The sequence below is a fragment of the Arvicanthis niloticus genome, chromosome 13, assembly GCF_011762505.2.
Source record: "Arvicanthis niloticus isolate mArvNil1 chromosome 13, mArvNil1.pat.X, whole genome shotgun sequence".
Lineage (NCBI taxonomy): Eukaryota > Metazoa > Chordata > Mammalia > Rodentia > Muridae > Arvicanthis > Arvicanthis niloticus.
Window position 1 is genome coordinate 55,945,686 of NC_047670.1, and position 15,851 is coordinate 55,961,536.

At 43.4% G+C, this 15,851-nt stretch overlaps 1 protein-coding gene across 13 annotated transcripts in view; it reads left to right on the plus strand.

Annotated features, from left to right (window-relative positions):
• Tnrc6b (trinucleotide repeat containing adaptor 6B) overlaps positions 1-3,331 on the plus strand; it is a 205,858-nt gene extending 202,527 nt beyond the window's left edge. For all 13 annotated transcript variants that reach the window (XM_076911659.1, XM_076911660.1, XM_076911653.1 and 10 more), the window contains one exon: positions 1,259-3,331. In XM_076911659.1, the coding sequence (XP_076767774.1) occupies positions 1,259-1,646 (388 nt within the window). In that variant the 3' untranslated portion in view covers positions 1,647-3,331. The remainder of the gene's footprint in view (positions 1-1,258) is intronic.
• The last annotated feature ends 12,520 nt before the right edge of the window (positions 3,332-15,851 follow it).

Below are 15,851 nucleotides of genomic sequence, written 5' to 3' on the forward strand. Positions count from 1 at the left end.
GTGTTCTGTCCTGCTCAATTAAACAAGGGCATGAGCATGCTCAAAGAATCTCGTCTCAGTCAAATATATATTTGCAAATACTTAGGTGTTGATCTTTTCTACCTAACTTTGTTATGAAAAACATTCTAAATGCTTTTTTTTTTTAATGTTAGAATCTAGCCGTTTACTGGTGCAGATGTAAATAAGAAATGTTTGGTTGCTTGGTTGCTTGGTTGGTTTGAGACAGGGTCTCTCTACATAGCCCTGGCTGTCCTAGACCTCACTGTAGAGACCAGGCTGACTCTGAACTCACAGAGATCCACCTGCCCCTGCTTCCTAATGTTGAGATCAAAGGTGTGCACCACTACACCCAGCCCAAAGAGGAAATTTATATAGTTGTGGGTAGCAGAGTTTTTGCATGTAGTGGACAAAGTGGATCAGACTCTGACCATCCTCTTTCCCACCCACTGTCAAACTGGTAGACAGAAAAGTGTTAACTCCCTTTGGCTACAGATGCCATGACAAAAAATCCTCAGAGAGAGCACAGACAAGTGATAGCAGACCCCAGCAGCAAATCCGTGCTGAGACCGAATGGGGTCTAGGTGTTGGCACTGGCTTGTTTGCCGTTATGGATGGGAGTCTTTGCCTCATGTGAGTTAAGAAAGGAAAGGGAGGAGGGAAGGAAAGAAAGAAAGCTGACATCTTCTTTGTGCTTTTGTAAAACTTAAAATTTTTAAAAAATAGTTTAGAATCACAGCAAAATTGAGAGGATAGGACAGCAACTTCCCATAATTCTCCTGACCACTCCCTCAACGATACCTCAGCCCATTGTCATCACTCACTATAGTGTCATTTGTTATAGTTTATGAACAATCTTCAGCATCTAATTCACCAGAGTCCACAGTTTACATTGGGATTCAGTCTACTTTCTGGGTCACTGTTGGTGCATTTGAACAAATAATGCTGATCAATCCACCATTGAACCATTGCTGTATTGTTCAGAGTCGTACCATTGCCCTAAATGTCCTCTGTCTCTCTTTCATACACACACACACACACAGAGAGAGAGAGAGAGAGAGAGAGAGAGAGAGAGAGAGAGAGAGAGAGGCTAGAGATGTAGCTCAGTTGTTCTTGCTTAGCATGCATAAATCCCTAGGTTCAGTCCCCAATACTACATAAGCCAAGCATGCAGACAACACAGTAGCAGAAGACTGACAGCAGTGACCCCTTGTGTGCTGGTGATCCCTCAGATCACATGGCTCTCTTCCTCCTTCTCTAGGTGTGTGTTGGGAAACACTACCATCCTGGCCGAGTTTGCCACTGAGGATGAAGTCAGTCGCTTTCTGGCTCAAGCTCAGCCCCCTACACCTGCAGCAACTCCGAGTGCACCTGCCACAGGGTGGCAGTCACTGGAGACCAGCCAGAGTCAAGCAGACCCCGTTGGACCTGCGCTGAACCTTTTCGGTGGGTCCACCGGGCTCGGGCAGTGGAGCAGCAGCACTGGTGGCAGCAGTGGGGCAGATCTTGCCGGCACTTCCTTGTGGGGCCCCCCAAACTATTCTTCTAGCTTGTGGGGAGTCCCGACGGTGGAAGATCCCCATAGGATGGGCAGCCCTGCTCCTTTACTACCTGGTGACCTTCTGGGAGGAGGGTCGGATTCAATCTGAACTTAGAACTTTCAACTCTGACCTCGTGACCTTTTTTGGAACAGCAGCAGCACTAACTTGACCTTTTCGTTTTTTTTTTCAACTTGCAATAAATACATTTTTAAAAGGAAAAAAGAAAACGGAGAGAGAAAAAAGGTGGGTCATTGACAGACTGTCTGAGCACATAGTTGCCTCCCTTAAAACTTCAGTTTTTTCGTTTGGAATATGAATCCAAAAAGAGAACATATCACTCTTGAAATACTTGAATCATGAACGCCAACCTAGAAAGACAATGTGAAGCAAGTACACATACCATTTAAATTTAAACACAAAAAATTAAAAAAATTAGTTTCTAGTTTTTCACTTTTTTCATGTTATATGGAAGTTGTTGCTAAGAAACATATATACTGAAAAAATAGCTTTTTAACTTTGTTTGCACTGGGTGTGTTTCCGTCCTTAGGTCTACCATGTTTGGGTGGGAGGGAAATTCAAAAGAATTGTTGGGGGAGGGGGGAGGGAAGACTTGACGGAGCCTCACTTTAAAAACAAAAACAAAAAAACTTAAAAAAAAAAAAAAAAAGGAAAAATTTTGTGATTGGCTGGTTGATAAATACCAGTGTGTTCTGGCACATGTAACTGCCCAGGCATGCTCGTTCTGGTATGTGTGTGCACGTGTGTTCATGTGCATTTGCGTGCATCCTCCTCTCTGTCTCTTTGTGTGTGCCTGCGTCCTGCCCTCCTCGTCCCGCCCCACCCTGATTTCTCAGAAAGCTGCATTGCTGATAGTTCGCAGGCTGGCTGGCCGGCCATCCGCTTTTTATTATTTTTGACTATGAGAACACAGGAGCACAGGGAGCCGCTGCAACTCAAGCCACTTCTTCCGGCTGCATCAAGATGAAGGGTGCTTTTCAGTGATGAGAGCAGCAGCCAGAACATGAGGGTCCCCAGCTTCCTGTTGACCTAGCTGCAGAGCAGAGCACTGCCAAGCCCAGCTGTGCGATGGGAGGTGCCTCTGAGAAGCTGCTGCTCACCTCTGTGCTGTGAAATAAGCGGCTTCTGAGCACTCGGGGTCTTAAGCCGTTCTGCTACTTTGAATGGGAACAGGTGATTCAATAATTTTTAAATCATGTGATGTTTTAAAAGCAGAAAAACTGTTTCCACTTTGCTGTGTCATCAGGTGTGAGAATTTTTTTAAAGGATTCAGGTAATGCAAATTAAATTATTTCTATCAGTTCTCATTATCGTTTGAGGAAAACAGCAGTAAGTTGTGAGCAGCCTCCTGGAAGCATCGCAGCCCCTCCCTCTCTGCTCCTCTCTCTCGCTGAGCGTTACCTGTGCCAGGCCGCGGCGCGTTACAGCACCAGGCCATCACTGACAGAAACGTTTACTTAACGAATGTTCTTAAACCAGTGTGTACTTCAAGTGTCTCCCTTTGTTTCTCTGTGTTGTTTCCTGTGTATGTGGTTTTGCTTAGGCAGAAATAACTTAGCAAAGACTTAAGTATTGCACCTTGTTTTGGTTTTGACCTCTTTTTTTTTCTTTCCTTGTAATGTTGGTTTTTTTTATTTTGGTATTTAAGACTTTTTTTAAAAAAGCATCAATGTAGTAGTTCTCTGGGCCGAACAGGAGGCAATGTTAATCCACAGTTATCACCAATACGTATGTACTATGTTGGAATCAAAATATATCAAATTCATTATTGTGAAGAGAGTGAAAGTAAACCTGATGGGGATCCTTACATACTAAGTAGATGGTGGGCGGGCGGGCGGGTGGGGGAGATGTGTGCGGGTAACATGCTAGCACTTGTGTGAATATCCCAGTCTGCATCGTACTGTTTGTTCAACATGAAGTGCCGACATTCTGTACCAGCAATTACCTGCCCATTCCAACCCCTGATGGGAGCAGACCTCTGCTGTCCTCTGTGACTTGCTGCTATTGAGGACAAGGGAGTTTTTCTTTCTTTAGCATCTTCATTGAAGGATACAGCAATGCCTAATGTATTTAACTTTCAGCTTGTGTCTTTTGTGTAGGTGGGTAGAGGGGTATGGATAGGAAAAAGCAAACAAACAAAAAACCCAAAATTGCATGTAAGTGGCTTTGTAAGACAGTGAGTGGGAAATTCTGTAGTCATCTTGGCTTACCTTGTTGGATATAAACCTAGCTTCAGAGGAGGCTGACGGGCACCATTCCCATGAGCACTTGCTTGTGCTTGCCAATCTGGGTGCCCTTAGCAGGTGGGTGGGCAAATGAGTGTGCAGTTCTGGTTTGTTCCTGCAACCCCTTGTTCTCATGGACTCTGCCTTCCTCCTGCTCTCTGGTCTCCATCGCCACCATCCCTTCTCACCTCTGCCCTACAAAATGTCTCCTTCCAGCCCCACCGACTCTCAGTGTTGGAGCAGAGCTCTGTCACAGGTGATGACGTCCGAGTGAAGCGCAGCTTATATTCAGACATCTGCAGACTGAAGGCTGAATCTTAGCGTCCCCAGACTCCTGGGAGCCTGTAGGGACCGTCCACTGCCGCTGTTGGTTCATGGCCCTACCTGCCCTCTCCTCTTCCCCTGCTCCTCTTTCTGCCTGTTGGGTCTTTGACCTGCACTATGGCTTAGTTGAGTTCCTTACGATACTACGGTGAAAGCCGGGTGCTAGAGCCCCTCTTGTTTACAAGACATAAATGAGGGATTTGAAATATGTAAAAATAAACATGAGAAGCTAAAATGTTCTTCCATCATAAGCTTAAAGGGAAAAAAACTAAAAACTTAAAAAAAAAAAAAAGACCAAAAAGTGCGTGTATATATATATACACATACATATAAATATATATTTTAGATGAAGACTAACTCTGGGAGCATTTAACAGTGTTTTTGTTTTTTATTTTTAACATTATTTTCCTGCTTTAAAATTTGCAAGCATTCTCAGGAATTCTAGGGTAGGAAGCCAGTTTTTTGAAGATGGTTTATTTAATCGTATCTTATCCTAGATAGACAGCTGTTTCTTTCCTGTTAGTAAACTTTTACAAGTTCCTGAAACTTCAGAAAGTTTAAATGATTTTTACTTACAAAAATATAAAAAAGAAAAGTCTCCAGACGTTATTATCATACAGGGGATCACACATTTTAAAATACATAGAAATATTTTTTAAAAATTACCAATTTAGCAGCAACAGGTAAATTCATTATCTTAACAACTGTGGGAGAAGGCTCAGATGTTCTGAGCATTGTCACCACCTTGCTTGAGATTGTGCATGACTTACCAGGGGAGTGTCTATTGAGCTCGTAGGACTGCCTGCCACCACACTGTTCTGTCTGAAGCTGGACTGGCATCTCCCCGTCATGTTTCTGTTCTCCAGTACAGCCCTTCTTCTCCCTGGCTCTCCAGTCCCATCAACAAAAGAAAGGAATAAAGAAAGAAACAATAGCTTAAGCAAGAAGGATTGGCTCTAAACTGTGGCAGTGCAGTTGTTGGATTGCTGAGAATCTCTGTAAAGAGTTAGGAAAAACAGATTAATAATTTTTAAAACAAATTTTAAATATAAGCATTACTAAAGGAAAATGACCTATGGACTGTTCTGTTCATGAAGAATGTGTGTTTCACCTCCACCTGTTATAGGAGGAGAAAACAGAAGAGTCTAATAAGGAACAAGTGGTTTTACTTTTTTTTTTTTTTTTAGCTCCCAGCTACTGTTTGCTTGTGTTAAATGCTGTTTTGAAGATCAACTGCTTACTATCCCCATCCTGGGAGGCAGAGATGTGGAGTGTTTTCCTTTTGATTTTGGTGATGTTGAATTCTGCTTTTGTATTCCCTCCTGGGGCCAGAGTTCTTGGCCACAGCTTCTTTCAAACTTTAAGCTTCCCAGTGGGAAAGAAAATCCAGCTCCACAGGTAAAGTGAATGGGTGGGGTTGTTGCCTGCATTCTCTAAAACCGCTTTAGTGCCTTCGTACATACACCAGACATCCTAAACAGGGGATGAGTGTGTGTGTGCATGTGGTCCAGTCACTCCACAGCTGGTATGACGCTTGCCTGTAAAGGAAATTGGAGTGGCTCTGGACAGGCCCCAAAGGCAGTGGGCTAAATCAAAATAAACAGAAATTGAGGAAGTTAAATACGTTGTTTTGTCTCCATAATGTGGGATGCCAAGTTCCTTCCTATGTTGTGTGCCCTCCATAGGTGCTGACTTCTCCATGTATAGAAGGGTGACAGTAATAGTCATGGGGAAAGTCTTTTTGTGCCGGGCCAGTGGAGGAAGGCTCCTGCTTCTCAGCTCCTGTTTCTCTCTGCCTCTCCCCTTCGCCCGTTTGTCATCTTGCTGGAAGCTTCTGTTATTGATAAGCAGTGACCTAAGAAGAGGATGTGGTGAGGGGTGTCTTGATGGTGGAAAGCCCTTCCCTCCCCCATGATATTTAGCAAAACACCTGTCTACCAAGACATTAGGCGACTCATTCTACATGGAAAAATTCAATAAGCATATCGTTCCAGCACATTGTGGCATATATACAGAGGCTTGCTAGTCACCATTATATAGATTTGTTTTATACACATTATAAGCATGTAAATGTGAGCTTTCTGTTTTATACTAGTGTTTTGGTTCTTTTTTTTAAACTCTTGATTAGTGGTAGGTAGACATATATATATGTCTCATAAGCATCACAGGCTTGTTTCTGTCTATCCCTTCCCCCATGAATAGCCAAAAGAAAAGCACAGGTGTGGAAAAGTCTTCTATCACTTGGGAGAGCCTCTGTTGCCGATGAGACCCAGTGCCATGACCCCATGTAAAGGTTGAGAAACACTCAGGTCTCTGACACCCTCTTTAAAACAAACAGAAGAGAAAGGACAGTCTGTATACCATCTCTCCTCTCAGCTCCTAATTCTTGTTTTCCATTTCCAGCATTTATAAGAATGAACTTAACAGTGCAGCAGTGCTGGTCCACAAAACAACAGCTCGAAACCATATTCTTTCCTCAGTGTCCCAGTGAAACATCCCTGTGCTTTGCCATTCACTCAGTTACTTTATATTTCAATGGCTTGAGTTCTAAGAATTTTTCCACTTGTGTTGTAAATGTAGCATTGGGAATTGAATCAAAATTCAGTGTGATGTGGAAGGTAATATGTAAGGGGGAAAATGAAAGGGGGAGGAATTCCTGCTAAGAATTTGGAAGGGCTTTATTAGTGTGCCTACCAAAAACTGAACGTTAACTTACCGCAGACACTTCACACCCTACTTGTGGTTCATTGTGCTAGGGAGGAAACCCAGGACTTTACCCATGGTAGAGAGCATGCTCTGTGCCTGAGCCACACAGTTCTTCCAGCCCTACGCTGTCGCTGTCCCCACCCCCTTTTTCTTGTAAGGGAAATGGTTTTGCAGGGTTAACAGCCAGGTTCTGCTTTGACCTCAGATGCTGTGTACTTTCTCATCCTCTGCCACTTGACTCTTAGTGAATGCTTAAGACAAGCCTGCTTCCCTCTCCAGTGTCAGCAGGTTTGACTGAGATAGCCATCTCTAAAACTGAGGCACAATTGAGTGGTGGTCCCATTCTTCCCTGCTCTCAGAGGTAAAATTCAGCATATACTGCTCTGACATTTGTTACTTTGAGTTAGTGGGGTTTTTTTTTATTCTAAGTGTAAAGTCTTCAACTAGGAGAAGAGACACAATTTTAGCTGGTTTAAAAACAAAGAAACAAATCCCAAACTTAATTCTCCATGTTTTTGCCAAGTTTTGTCACAGTTTTGCATCCTGAAATTAGCTACACTTCTTAATATCACTGCAAAGAAAAACCTTGTTCTGTGATTGTGTTTGTCTTCTATGAGTGCAGCTAGGCCTATGCTAGCTTGTGTGTAAGTGGACTGTCCACACATAGACTGAGGGCCACACAGAGCCCCTTTGCTCTTCACCTACAAGGACAGGGCTGTTGAAGACCTCATCGGCCTATAAGAAAAAAAAAAACAAAAAACAAAAACAGAATATCCCCAGAGTTTGTTTCACCCTATAAGAATGCTCCATAGGTTTACAGCCAGTGCCCAAGGTATGCTGTCATCAGAGATGGCTCCAGTTGTCAACAATAGTATTCTTATTCTTGACCTTAACTTTGACAAAGGGGGTAGCCATACTGAATTCTTTAGATGTGAAGTAATTGTCAACCCCAGGAATCTAAACAAAGGACAGTAATAAAAACTGAGTATTGGACTAGACTTGGTGGCACACGCCTTTAATCCCAGCACTTGAGGGGCAGGAACAAATGGACTTCTATGAGTTCAAGGCCAGCCTGTTCTACATAGCAAGTTTCAGAGAGACCCTGCCTCACAAAGCAAATTCTGAATATCAATCCTCTCTAAACTGCCCACATCTCTTCCCCTCTTCACACTGCCACAAGGAGGACATGAACAAGATACAAAATGGTATAAGAAGAGAGTGGAAAGCTAGCTCCTGCCAGCCCAGCGTCCACTCTGCCTTTCATGTGTGTGGTCCTCCTGACTAGGTCCTGAACAGATGGGAAGTACTTCCATCTTTTGAATGGTTTTTTAAATAGTAGCAACATGACAGAGAATGCCTGTGTTTGCTTCTCAGATTTGAAATGGCCCATGCCAGGAAAGGGGTACTATCTTGACAAGAAGCTCTGCAGAGCTCAGTATTCTCCTCATGGTGACAGACTTACCTTACCACAGGAGGGGAGAGGCCAGATATACTTTCATAAGCCAGAAGTGTTCTACTTTAAATAAGAAAGAAATAGTATTTCCCTAGAGCATTGCATGCCTCCCTTAGTTTTCACAGTATGAGTGAGTCAGTGCACTGGAAACAAACTCCCAATTACAGTTGACCCATTTCCAGTCAGTATCAGGAAGTCCAGATGACCTCTTCTAAAAGGGAAATCCCTTCTTCATACATCTCCATCCCTCTCCCTGGCTTCCTGGACTTTCTGGTGGAGCATGCAGTTTTTCTTGGGCCACTGAAATAACACCCCACTCCTGGAGTTTGTGAGGGACTTGAGGCAGATGGAGCAGCCTTACTTCTGTGTCTGGCCTTACAGCAGGAAAAGGTAGTAGAACGCTGAAGGTATATGCCAAAAACAAAAGGGGGGTATTTATGCAAAACAAAACCAACCCTTGGGGATCCTTCAAGAGGTCACATACCTTGTAAAGGTAGAATGGTTGCTCACTAAGTGATGGCTTTTAGCATGAAACTTCTTTTTGCCAGAAGTTTGGGGTTGTTAACAATACTTGTGTTTAAAACACTACCCCTTTAATTCTTTCCAAGGAATCTCTTTAAGTGTAGTACTTCTGAATGTGCCTTTGTCAGCCCAGAGACCAACTGTGGTCTGTCAGAGGGTCTCCTGGCAGCCCCAGGGACAGCTGTTGGATTTTCATGAGCACCCATTTTGCACAGTATGAGTTGTGTGGAAGAGATTCTGGGTCTTGGACCAGGAGGTTATAAGCAAGGCCAGGGCCCAGCGGATTCCACTGTAGTCAGCTGTCTACATTTGCATTCCTTAGTGTTTTCTCTCTCTCTCTCTCTCTCTCTCTCTCTCTCTCTCTCTCTCTCTCTCTCTCTCTCTCTCTCTGTGTGTGTGTGTGTGTGTGTGTGTGTGTGTTCTGTAAGCACTAGAGTATTGGGATTGGGAGACGGTGATTTTTGTGACCCACTCATTCTTGTAAAGAAGGCATTTCTGGCTTTGTGCTGCAGAAGGTGCTCACACACACACACACACCCGCCTTAGAAGGTCATGATTTTCTCAAATGCAAGTCACATCAATGTTGCTGTTTCTGTGAACAGGGTATTTATTGCACACAAAGGAAAGGTTTTGAAAGAATTGAGACCGATGCTTAAAAAAGAAGAAAACCTCTGAAATCACATTGTAGTTTTTGAGAGATGTTGTAGTTAAACTTGGAAATCTATAGTCTGTTCATGTTTCATGTTTGTTTTCAACAACCCCACCTCCTCCCTATTCCCAGTCTTCTAAAGAAGCATCCAGTGAATACCAAGGACCCTGTCCATCATCCTCAGTGCTTCCCCCTTTCCCCCTGGAAAATGCTCCCCAGATTCCTTCAGCTTCACTCAAAAATGGAGGCTTCACTCCTCTTGTTGCCTTGGGATGTATTATTATGCAAATGTGAATTTAACTAGAGGTTGTTGGATTAGTTTTTGTGTTGTTGTCCCCCACCCCAAAAAAAAAAAAAAAAAAAAAGTCCAAATGTGACCATCCTTACTCCATTTTATATTCTGAATTTGTAACTATGCATATTCTGAAAAGGGGGAAGGCAGGGAAAGAAGCCAATTTGCATCCTTGTGTATTCCCGTTTCTGTGTCCATGGAATCCCCATGTCTGGGAAGGGAAGAAGAGGAGGCAAAGGCTCATTGGGTCAGCATAGTGAGGGCAAGAGGGGCCTCCCAGACCCCACCCTCTGTCTGGCAGGTCTGAATGCCAAGTAAATTTGGGAGAGGAGGATCTGCCATGCCTATCCATCATTACAGTGCAGGATTCTTGATACTGGCCATGCAGTGTTAACCCAGGGCAGCCATGGAAGCTCACAGGCTCCAGTATTCTCTGAACTCAGAACCCTTTCAAGCTCAGGAAACTATGACGAATTCTGCTGACCTGAGAGTTCATCTTCTCCTTTTACGTTTCTTTGTTTTTGGTCATTGCATAAGGTACCATGCCTAGTTATGAGCCGAGGAAGAGGGCTGTTCCCTGCCATGTCTGCTCTCCCTGATCTCTTTCCCTCACCTGTACTGAGCTGGTGGTGCAGTGAGTTGTGGGACACTGGAAGGCCTTCATACTTTCTCTTTGTTGTTACAGCAGTTCCTGTGTAGAGTTAGCCTATGCTAAGTCATAGCGCCTGCAGTTGCTCTGGTCTAGGCATTATTACAGCATATAGTATGGAAAGCCAGAGATGTTCGGCCTGTCTTCAGTGTTTCTCACACAGCAATCTCTGTTACGTTCACAGTACTGTAATGAGTGACAGACTTGATCACAGTCTCTCTGTCTGTGCAGGGTTGCACAGGCATGATCGTATCAGGGTTCCAATCTGTTTGATTGCCTTTAAACAAAAGCAAAACAACAAGAAAATCCTGATGTTTCAAGTGTCTGACACAAAAGGATACCTCAAGGTATATTTCCCCTGCAATGTAAACCCTTCACTCCTCCTTTCTTGATATCAGTGAGCTATTCTTTATACAATAAGGATGTGTAAATAACCGGATAAGTCTTTGAAACATTTTCTTTGCTGTGAAAATAACCCTAAAATATGATATTTGCATGTTAAGCTGTCAGAAGTTTCAGATCTGAATTCTTTTCTTGTCGATGAAGAAAAAGCAAAACAGACCAGTGGGGTGGCTTTGGGTTTGTGGTTTGGGCTATTCTCTCCTGGTGTTCCTCCTCTCCACAACACAGGACAGCAGACCAGTGGCCTCACCCTGCCCTAACTAGATGCCATCTATTCGCACCATGGCCCCAAGGTGGGCAATATCTGAATTTCTCTCTTCCATATATGATCCATACCCTCCAAGGACTTGAAAAAGTTCTCTGCCGTGTGGGGGTGTGTGTGGGTGTATGTGGGTGTGTGTGCATGCACACATGCTCTTTAGTGTGGTTCTTTAATCCCTAGTGGAGTTTAGTCCCTGATTTTGAAGTCTGTCCCGTGGCTTTTTCAGCAATGCTCTGGAAATGTATTTCTTACTTAGAAGGAAATTCAGCTTAGAAGAAAATTAGAAGAAATTAAGGAAGAAAGCTGACATTCTAAGACGTTCTTGTTGACACATGCTGCTTGTGAGGGCGCTGACAGCTCCTGCCCTGCTAGACCTTGGGCTCCCTTGAAAGAGAATAGAAGACTCCCTCTTTTATCTCATTTTAACTCAAATCCATGTCTGTTAAGAAGCTATTGTCAAGAGTGCTTTCCCTGATCTGTTTAATGACGACTTCCTTTGTGGGAGGAAGCTATATGAAAGTGATGGACATCCCTTGCCCATCTTCTGACTGGCACTGTTCCCTTGGATTTTATTCTGTTGTTTGTCTGGAGGTCCTTGCTTATCAGTGTGCTTTTTCTTATCGATGGGGTTCTGCCTGCCCTTGTTTCCCTCTCTGATGTTCCCAAAGGGCTTTGCTGATGTCTGCACCTCTTTCCTGGGGCATTCCCCTACGACACCCTTTGCACACACCAGTGACCAAAGTGTATGCAGTGGTCTCAACACATGACATCAAATGGTGCACGCACCTCTAGTGTGCTCACAGACGTGCACAAGATTCTGCACCCTTGGCCTTAACTTCAGCACGACTTAAGGTGCAGGAACATTTTTAACAGGTTTAAAAATAAACTTTTCTGGGAGGGAAAATAAAGCAGATCCAACTGCTCCCCACTATCTGCTTGCAACTCATTCTGCATCCAGCCCAGCCCAGCCCTGTTTTGCATAACCAAAACCAACAACAAAAAGCAACCTAAGGAGAGGTTTCTGGACTGTTTTATCTTTCTCCCTTTCGATGGAGATACAAATGCTGCTTTGGGTTCCATAATCCTAGGGGGCTATGTTTACATAGTGAATTAATTCTACCAAATCAGGAAACAGTAAGTAGTGGGAGACCCTTCAGTAGGAGGTCCCTGAGGCTGAACCAGAGGTGGAGAGGACTTAGGGATGTGGCAGAAGAGGAGAGAGGTCCTGTTCAACTCATTGTGACACGAGGGTCACTCCCTCCTCTCTGTTCTCCCTGGCCCTCTTTGCCCCTTTAATCAAAAGGTTCAGAGAAAGACACCAGAAAGAGGCTGAAGTTTTAAGAGGCAGCTTTCCAACTTTGCACACAAATGGAAGGTACCATGAAAATCCTCTCATCTGAAACACTCAGCAGAAACAACCTGTCAAAGGACTAAATCACTGCACACATTGATGCTCTCTGCAAGTTACCTATAAAGTGTTTTGTTTTCTTATACTTGAAATCACTTTTACAATATTATTTTGGTGGCTTTCCTTTCTCTCTTCTCTTGGGCAATTGAAAATACAGATGACAAATTTTAAGGATGTGTGGGGAGAAAAGGAAGGATGTGGCATTGTCTTTTTTAACATAGAGGTTCAGTCAGACTCCCATATGGTAAAGTTGCTCATCTTACTGGTTTAACATGGACACAGAAACTAGGCACTTTGGTGGTTCACTTGCACAGCAGGCCGACCCCCTTTCTATATTTTATTTTACTTTTTTAGTATAGTGGTACTTAAAATCACTGGTTCACTTAAAAGAAAAAACAAAATGTTAAACTCTACTAATGTACAAATAAGCTGAAAAGTTGCATTTTATGTGTATTTTTTGCCATAGCAGGTACTGTATTTCTCATGCTGGATTTCAAAATATATATATATATATCTCAAAAACAAACAAAACTGAAGGGTGGTGTTTTCTCAGATTGTGACAGGTTGAGTGGTAAGGAATAAAGTCGTAGTCATTTCATTAAAACTGAGAGATGATGTAATGCATATATAAGAGTTTTCTGAAGGGTTTTTTGGGCTTTTAAACAGCTTATTTTGTTTTTTAGTTTTTATTTTATTTTATTTTGGAAAGATATGATTGTATTATGTGCAACTCAGTTGCTTACATTATAACTACAAAATATTTTTGAGTTCCTGGAAAAAAAAAAGAAAAAAGACTAATAAATGTGTTTGGCTGCTAAGCATTTACTATTGTGGTTTCTGGCATTATTCTGTTAGTTTAAATGTTTGATCTGTTGGCTTCTTCCTTCCTTCCTTCCTTCCTTCCTTCCTTCCTTCCTTTTTCTTTCTTTCTTTCTTTCTTTTCTTCTCTCTTACCATCTCCCCTCCCAACCCCTTCTGGTCCACACAAAAGCATGTCAGAAATTCTACAGTTGAGTTTGAGCCTCAGTCCATTTCTGCTGATTGCTACGCATCCCAGAGTTGAAAAACACCGGCCATGGTGCAAGGCTCAAACTTTCCAAAAGAAGCTGAGGGTCAGCTTTTGCTATTCCCTAGTATCTTGTTAGTCCTTGTTTTTGTTTGCCAAAACACCAGGGTAGAGGAGAGAAGACGGCCCTCTGCTGCTGTTAGCTACTAGAAAGGAGACCAAGCTTTTTCAGGCAGCAGGAAACTCTATATAAAATTTATGCTTGGCATAGTCTAGCTGACAGGAGGTGGTAGCATCATCCAACGCCCACTGTAAGTTGTACACTGTTGTGAGCATGCCACATATATGCACCCATTTAACTGACACTGACCTCTGCCACTGGCTAAATCATCCTAGCAACCAAGTGATAGAAGTCAGCCCAGTACTTACTCACTCGGTGATAAAGTACATGTTTGGCACATGCAAGGACAAGCTCAAAACCTAGCACCACAAAAGCTACTCTGAAGCACCTGTGCTGATGAACAGCTGGAATCCTCTTTCATGTCATCCAGTTCTTTCTTCATAAAGATTGTAAACACTGGCCAGCTATTGTGGCTCACACCTTAATCTCAAGCAAGACTGAAAGGTCAAGGCCAGCCTAGAACTTTAGTGAAAACTTGTCTCAAAAAAAAAAAAGGAAGGAAGGAGAAGGAGAGAGAGAGAGAGAGAGAGAGAGAGAGAGAGAGAGAGAGAACACAACCTGTGGGTATAGCCCAATGATTGTGATCCTGTCTTTAATCCCTACTTTCAAAAATGAAAGTGTATATAAACACTGGGAAATGTGTGATGGGCTGTGTAGCTTGAGGACCTGCCTGTTCTAAGCCCATGTCTTTAGGTTTTGGTTTCAGAAATGGAGGTTAGCAAAACAACAAAAACCTTCAGTATGAAAACCTTTACTACCAAAGGCTTTACATTTCAACCAGCAGGGTTGGAGTTACACGTTGAAACCCCAACTCTCAGGAAGTGGAGACAGGTGAATAAATTGTTTATGGTCTTTCATGCCTGTGTAGCAAGTTTGAGCAAGCCTAGGCAATGTGAGACCATCCTGTATTACTGCATGTCTTAGGGTTTCCATTGCTGTGAAGAGACACCATGATAAAGGCAACTCTTGTAAAGGACAACATTTAATTGGGGCTAGCTTACAGGTTTAGAGTTTCAGTCCATTATCAGGGTGGGAGCATAGCAGTGTCCAGGTAGATATGGGGCTGGAAGAACTGAGAGTTCTATCTCTTGTTCCAAAGGCAGACAGGAGACTACTGGCTTCCAGGCAGCTAGAATGAGGGTCTTAAAGCCCATGGCCACAGTGACACGATTCCTCCAACAAGGCCACACCTCCAAGTAGTGCCTTTCCCTGAGTCAAGCATATTCAAACTACCACAGAGCACCTTCACTCCTTCCTCTGTACCTCCACAGCTGTACTCTGGAAACTTGCTCCCAGAATCCCAGATGTGCATCTTTGACCACAAGATGACTTCCTGTCCTCAGCTGGCTCCTATTCTTTGATGCTATATGCTTTGTTGAAGTTACAGTCCACGATGTCAGGAGCATGCCCACTGCCCCTTTTCCTGACACTTGAGCAGTTTCAGGTTTGTACTAGCATTCAAAACCAACCCAAGACAGCTGAGGGAAAAGTGGTCAAAATAAGGAAACTCACCCTTAACTCCCTGCCAGAAGGCAGACGCAAGCTCTGCATTTCTCCAATCAGTTCATCCTGCCACTGCCTTCCCAATTATTGAACATCTTTGCTACGTTTTACCCTGCTTACCCAGGAAGTTAAGGCAGAAGGAGTCCTTGAACCCAGGAGATGGACACTAGCTTGAGCAACACAGCAAGAATATCTCCCTCTCTTTGGTATTTTGAGACAAGACCTCACTGTGAAGCTAGGCTAGCCTGGAATGCCTTATATGGCTCAGGCTAGCCTTAAACATGACAATGTTCCTGTCTTAGCCTCTGAGTGCTGGGATTAAAGGATAAGCCACCACACCTGAGTTCTACCACTGCATTACCCCAACTGATTTTTCCTGCCCGGTCCCCTGCCCTGCTTGTACTTTACATGTAATAGGATATACTTCATAATACAAATCTGATAAAGTCATGTTCCAACCTCTAATGACATCCCATTAGAGTAACATCTCAACTATCCTCATTTCCAAGGAGGTCTTCACATGGCTTCCATGTCCCTGTACACCTGTCCCAAGACTCACCACCAGAACTCTCCACACTCCAGCCTAATTACATCTCACTGTTGAGTCAAAAGGCCTCCACTTAGTATGTGGAAGATGCATGATCCTCATGGGCACTAGGATCTTATAAGGAAAAACCAACATGTGGTGACTTATGCTTGTGAAACCTGTCTGA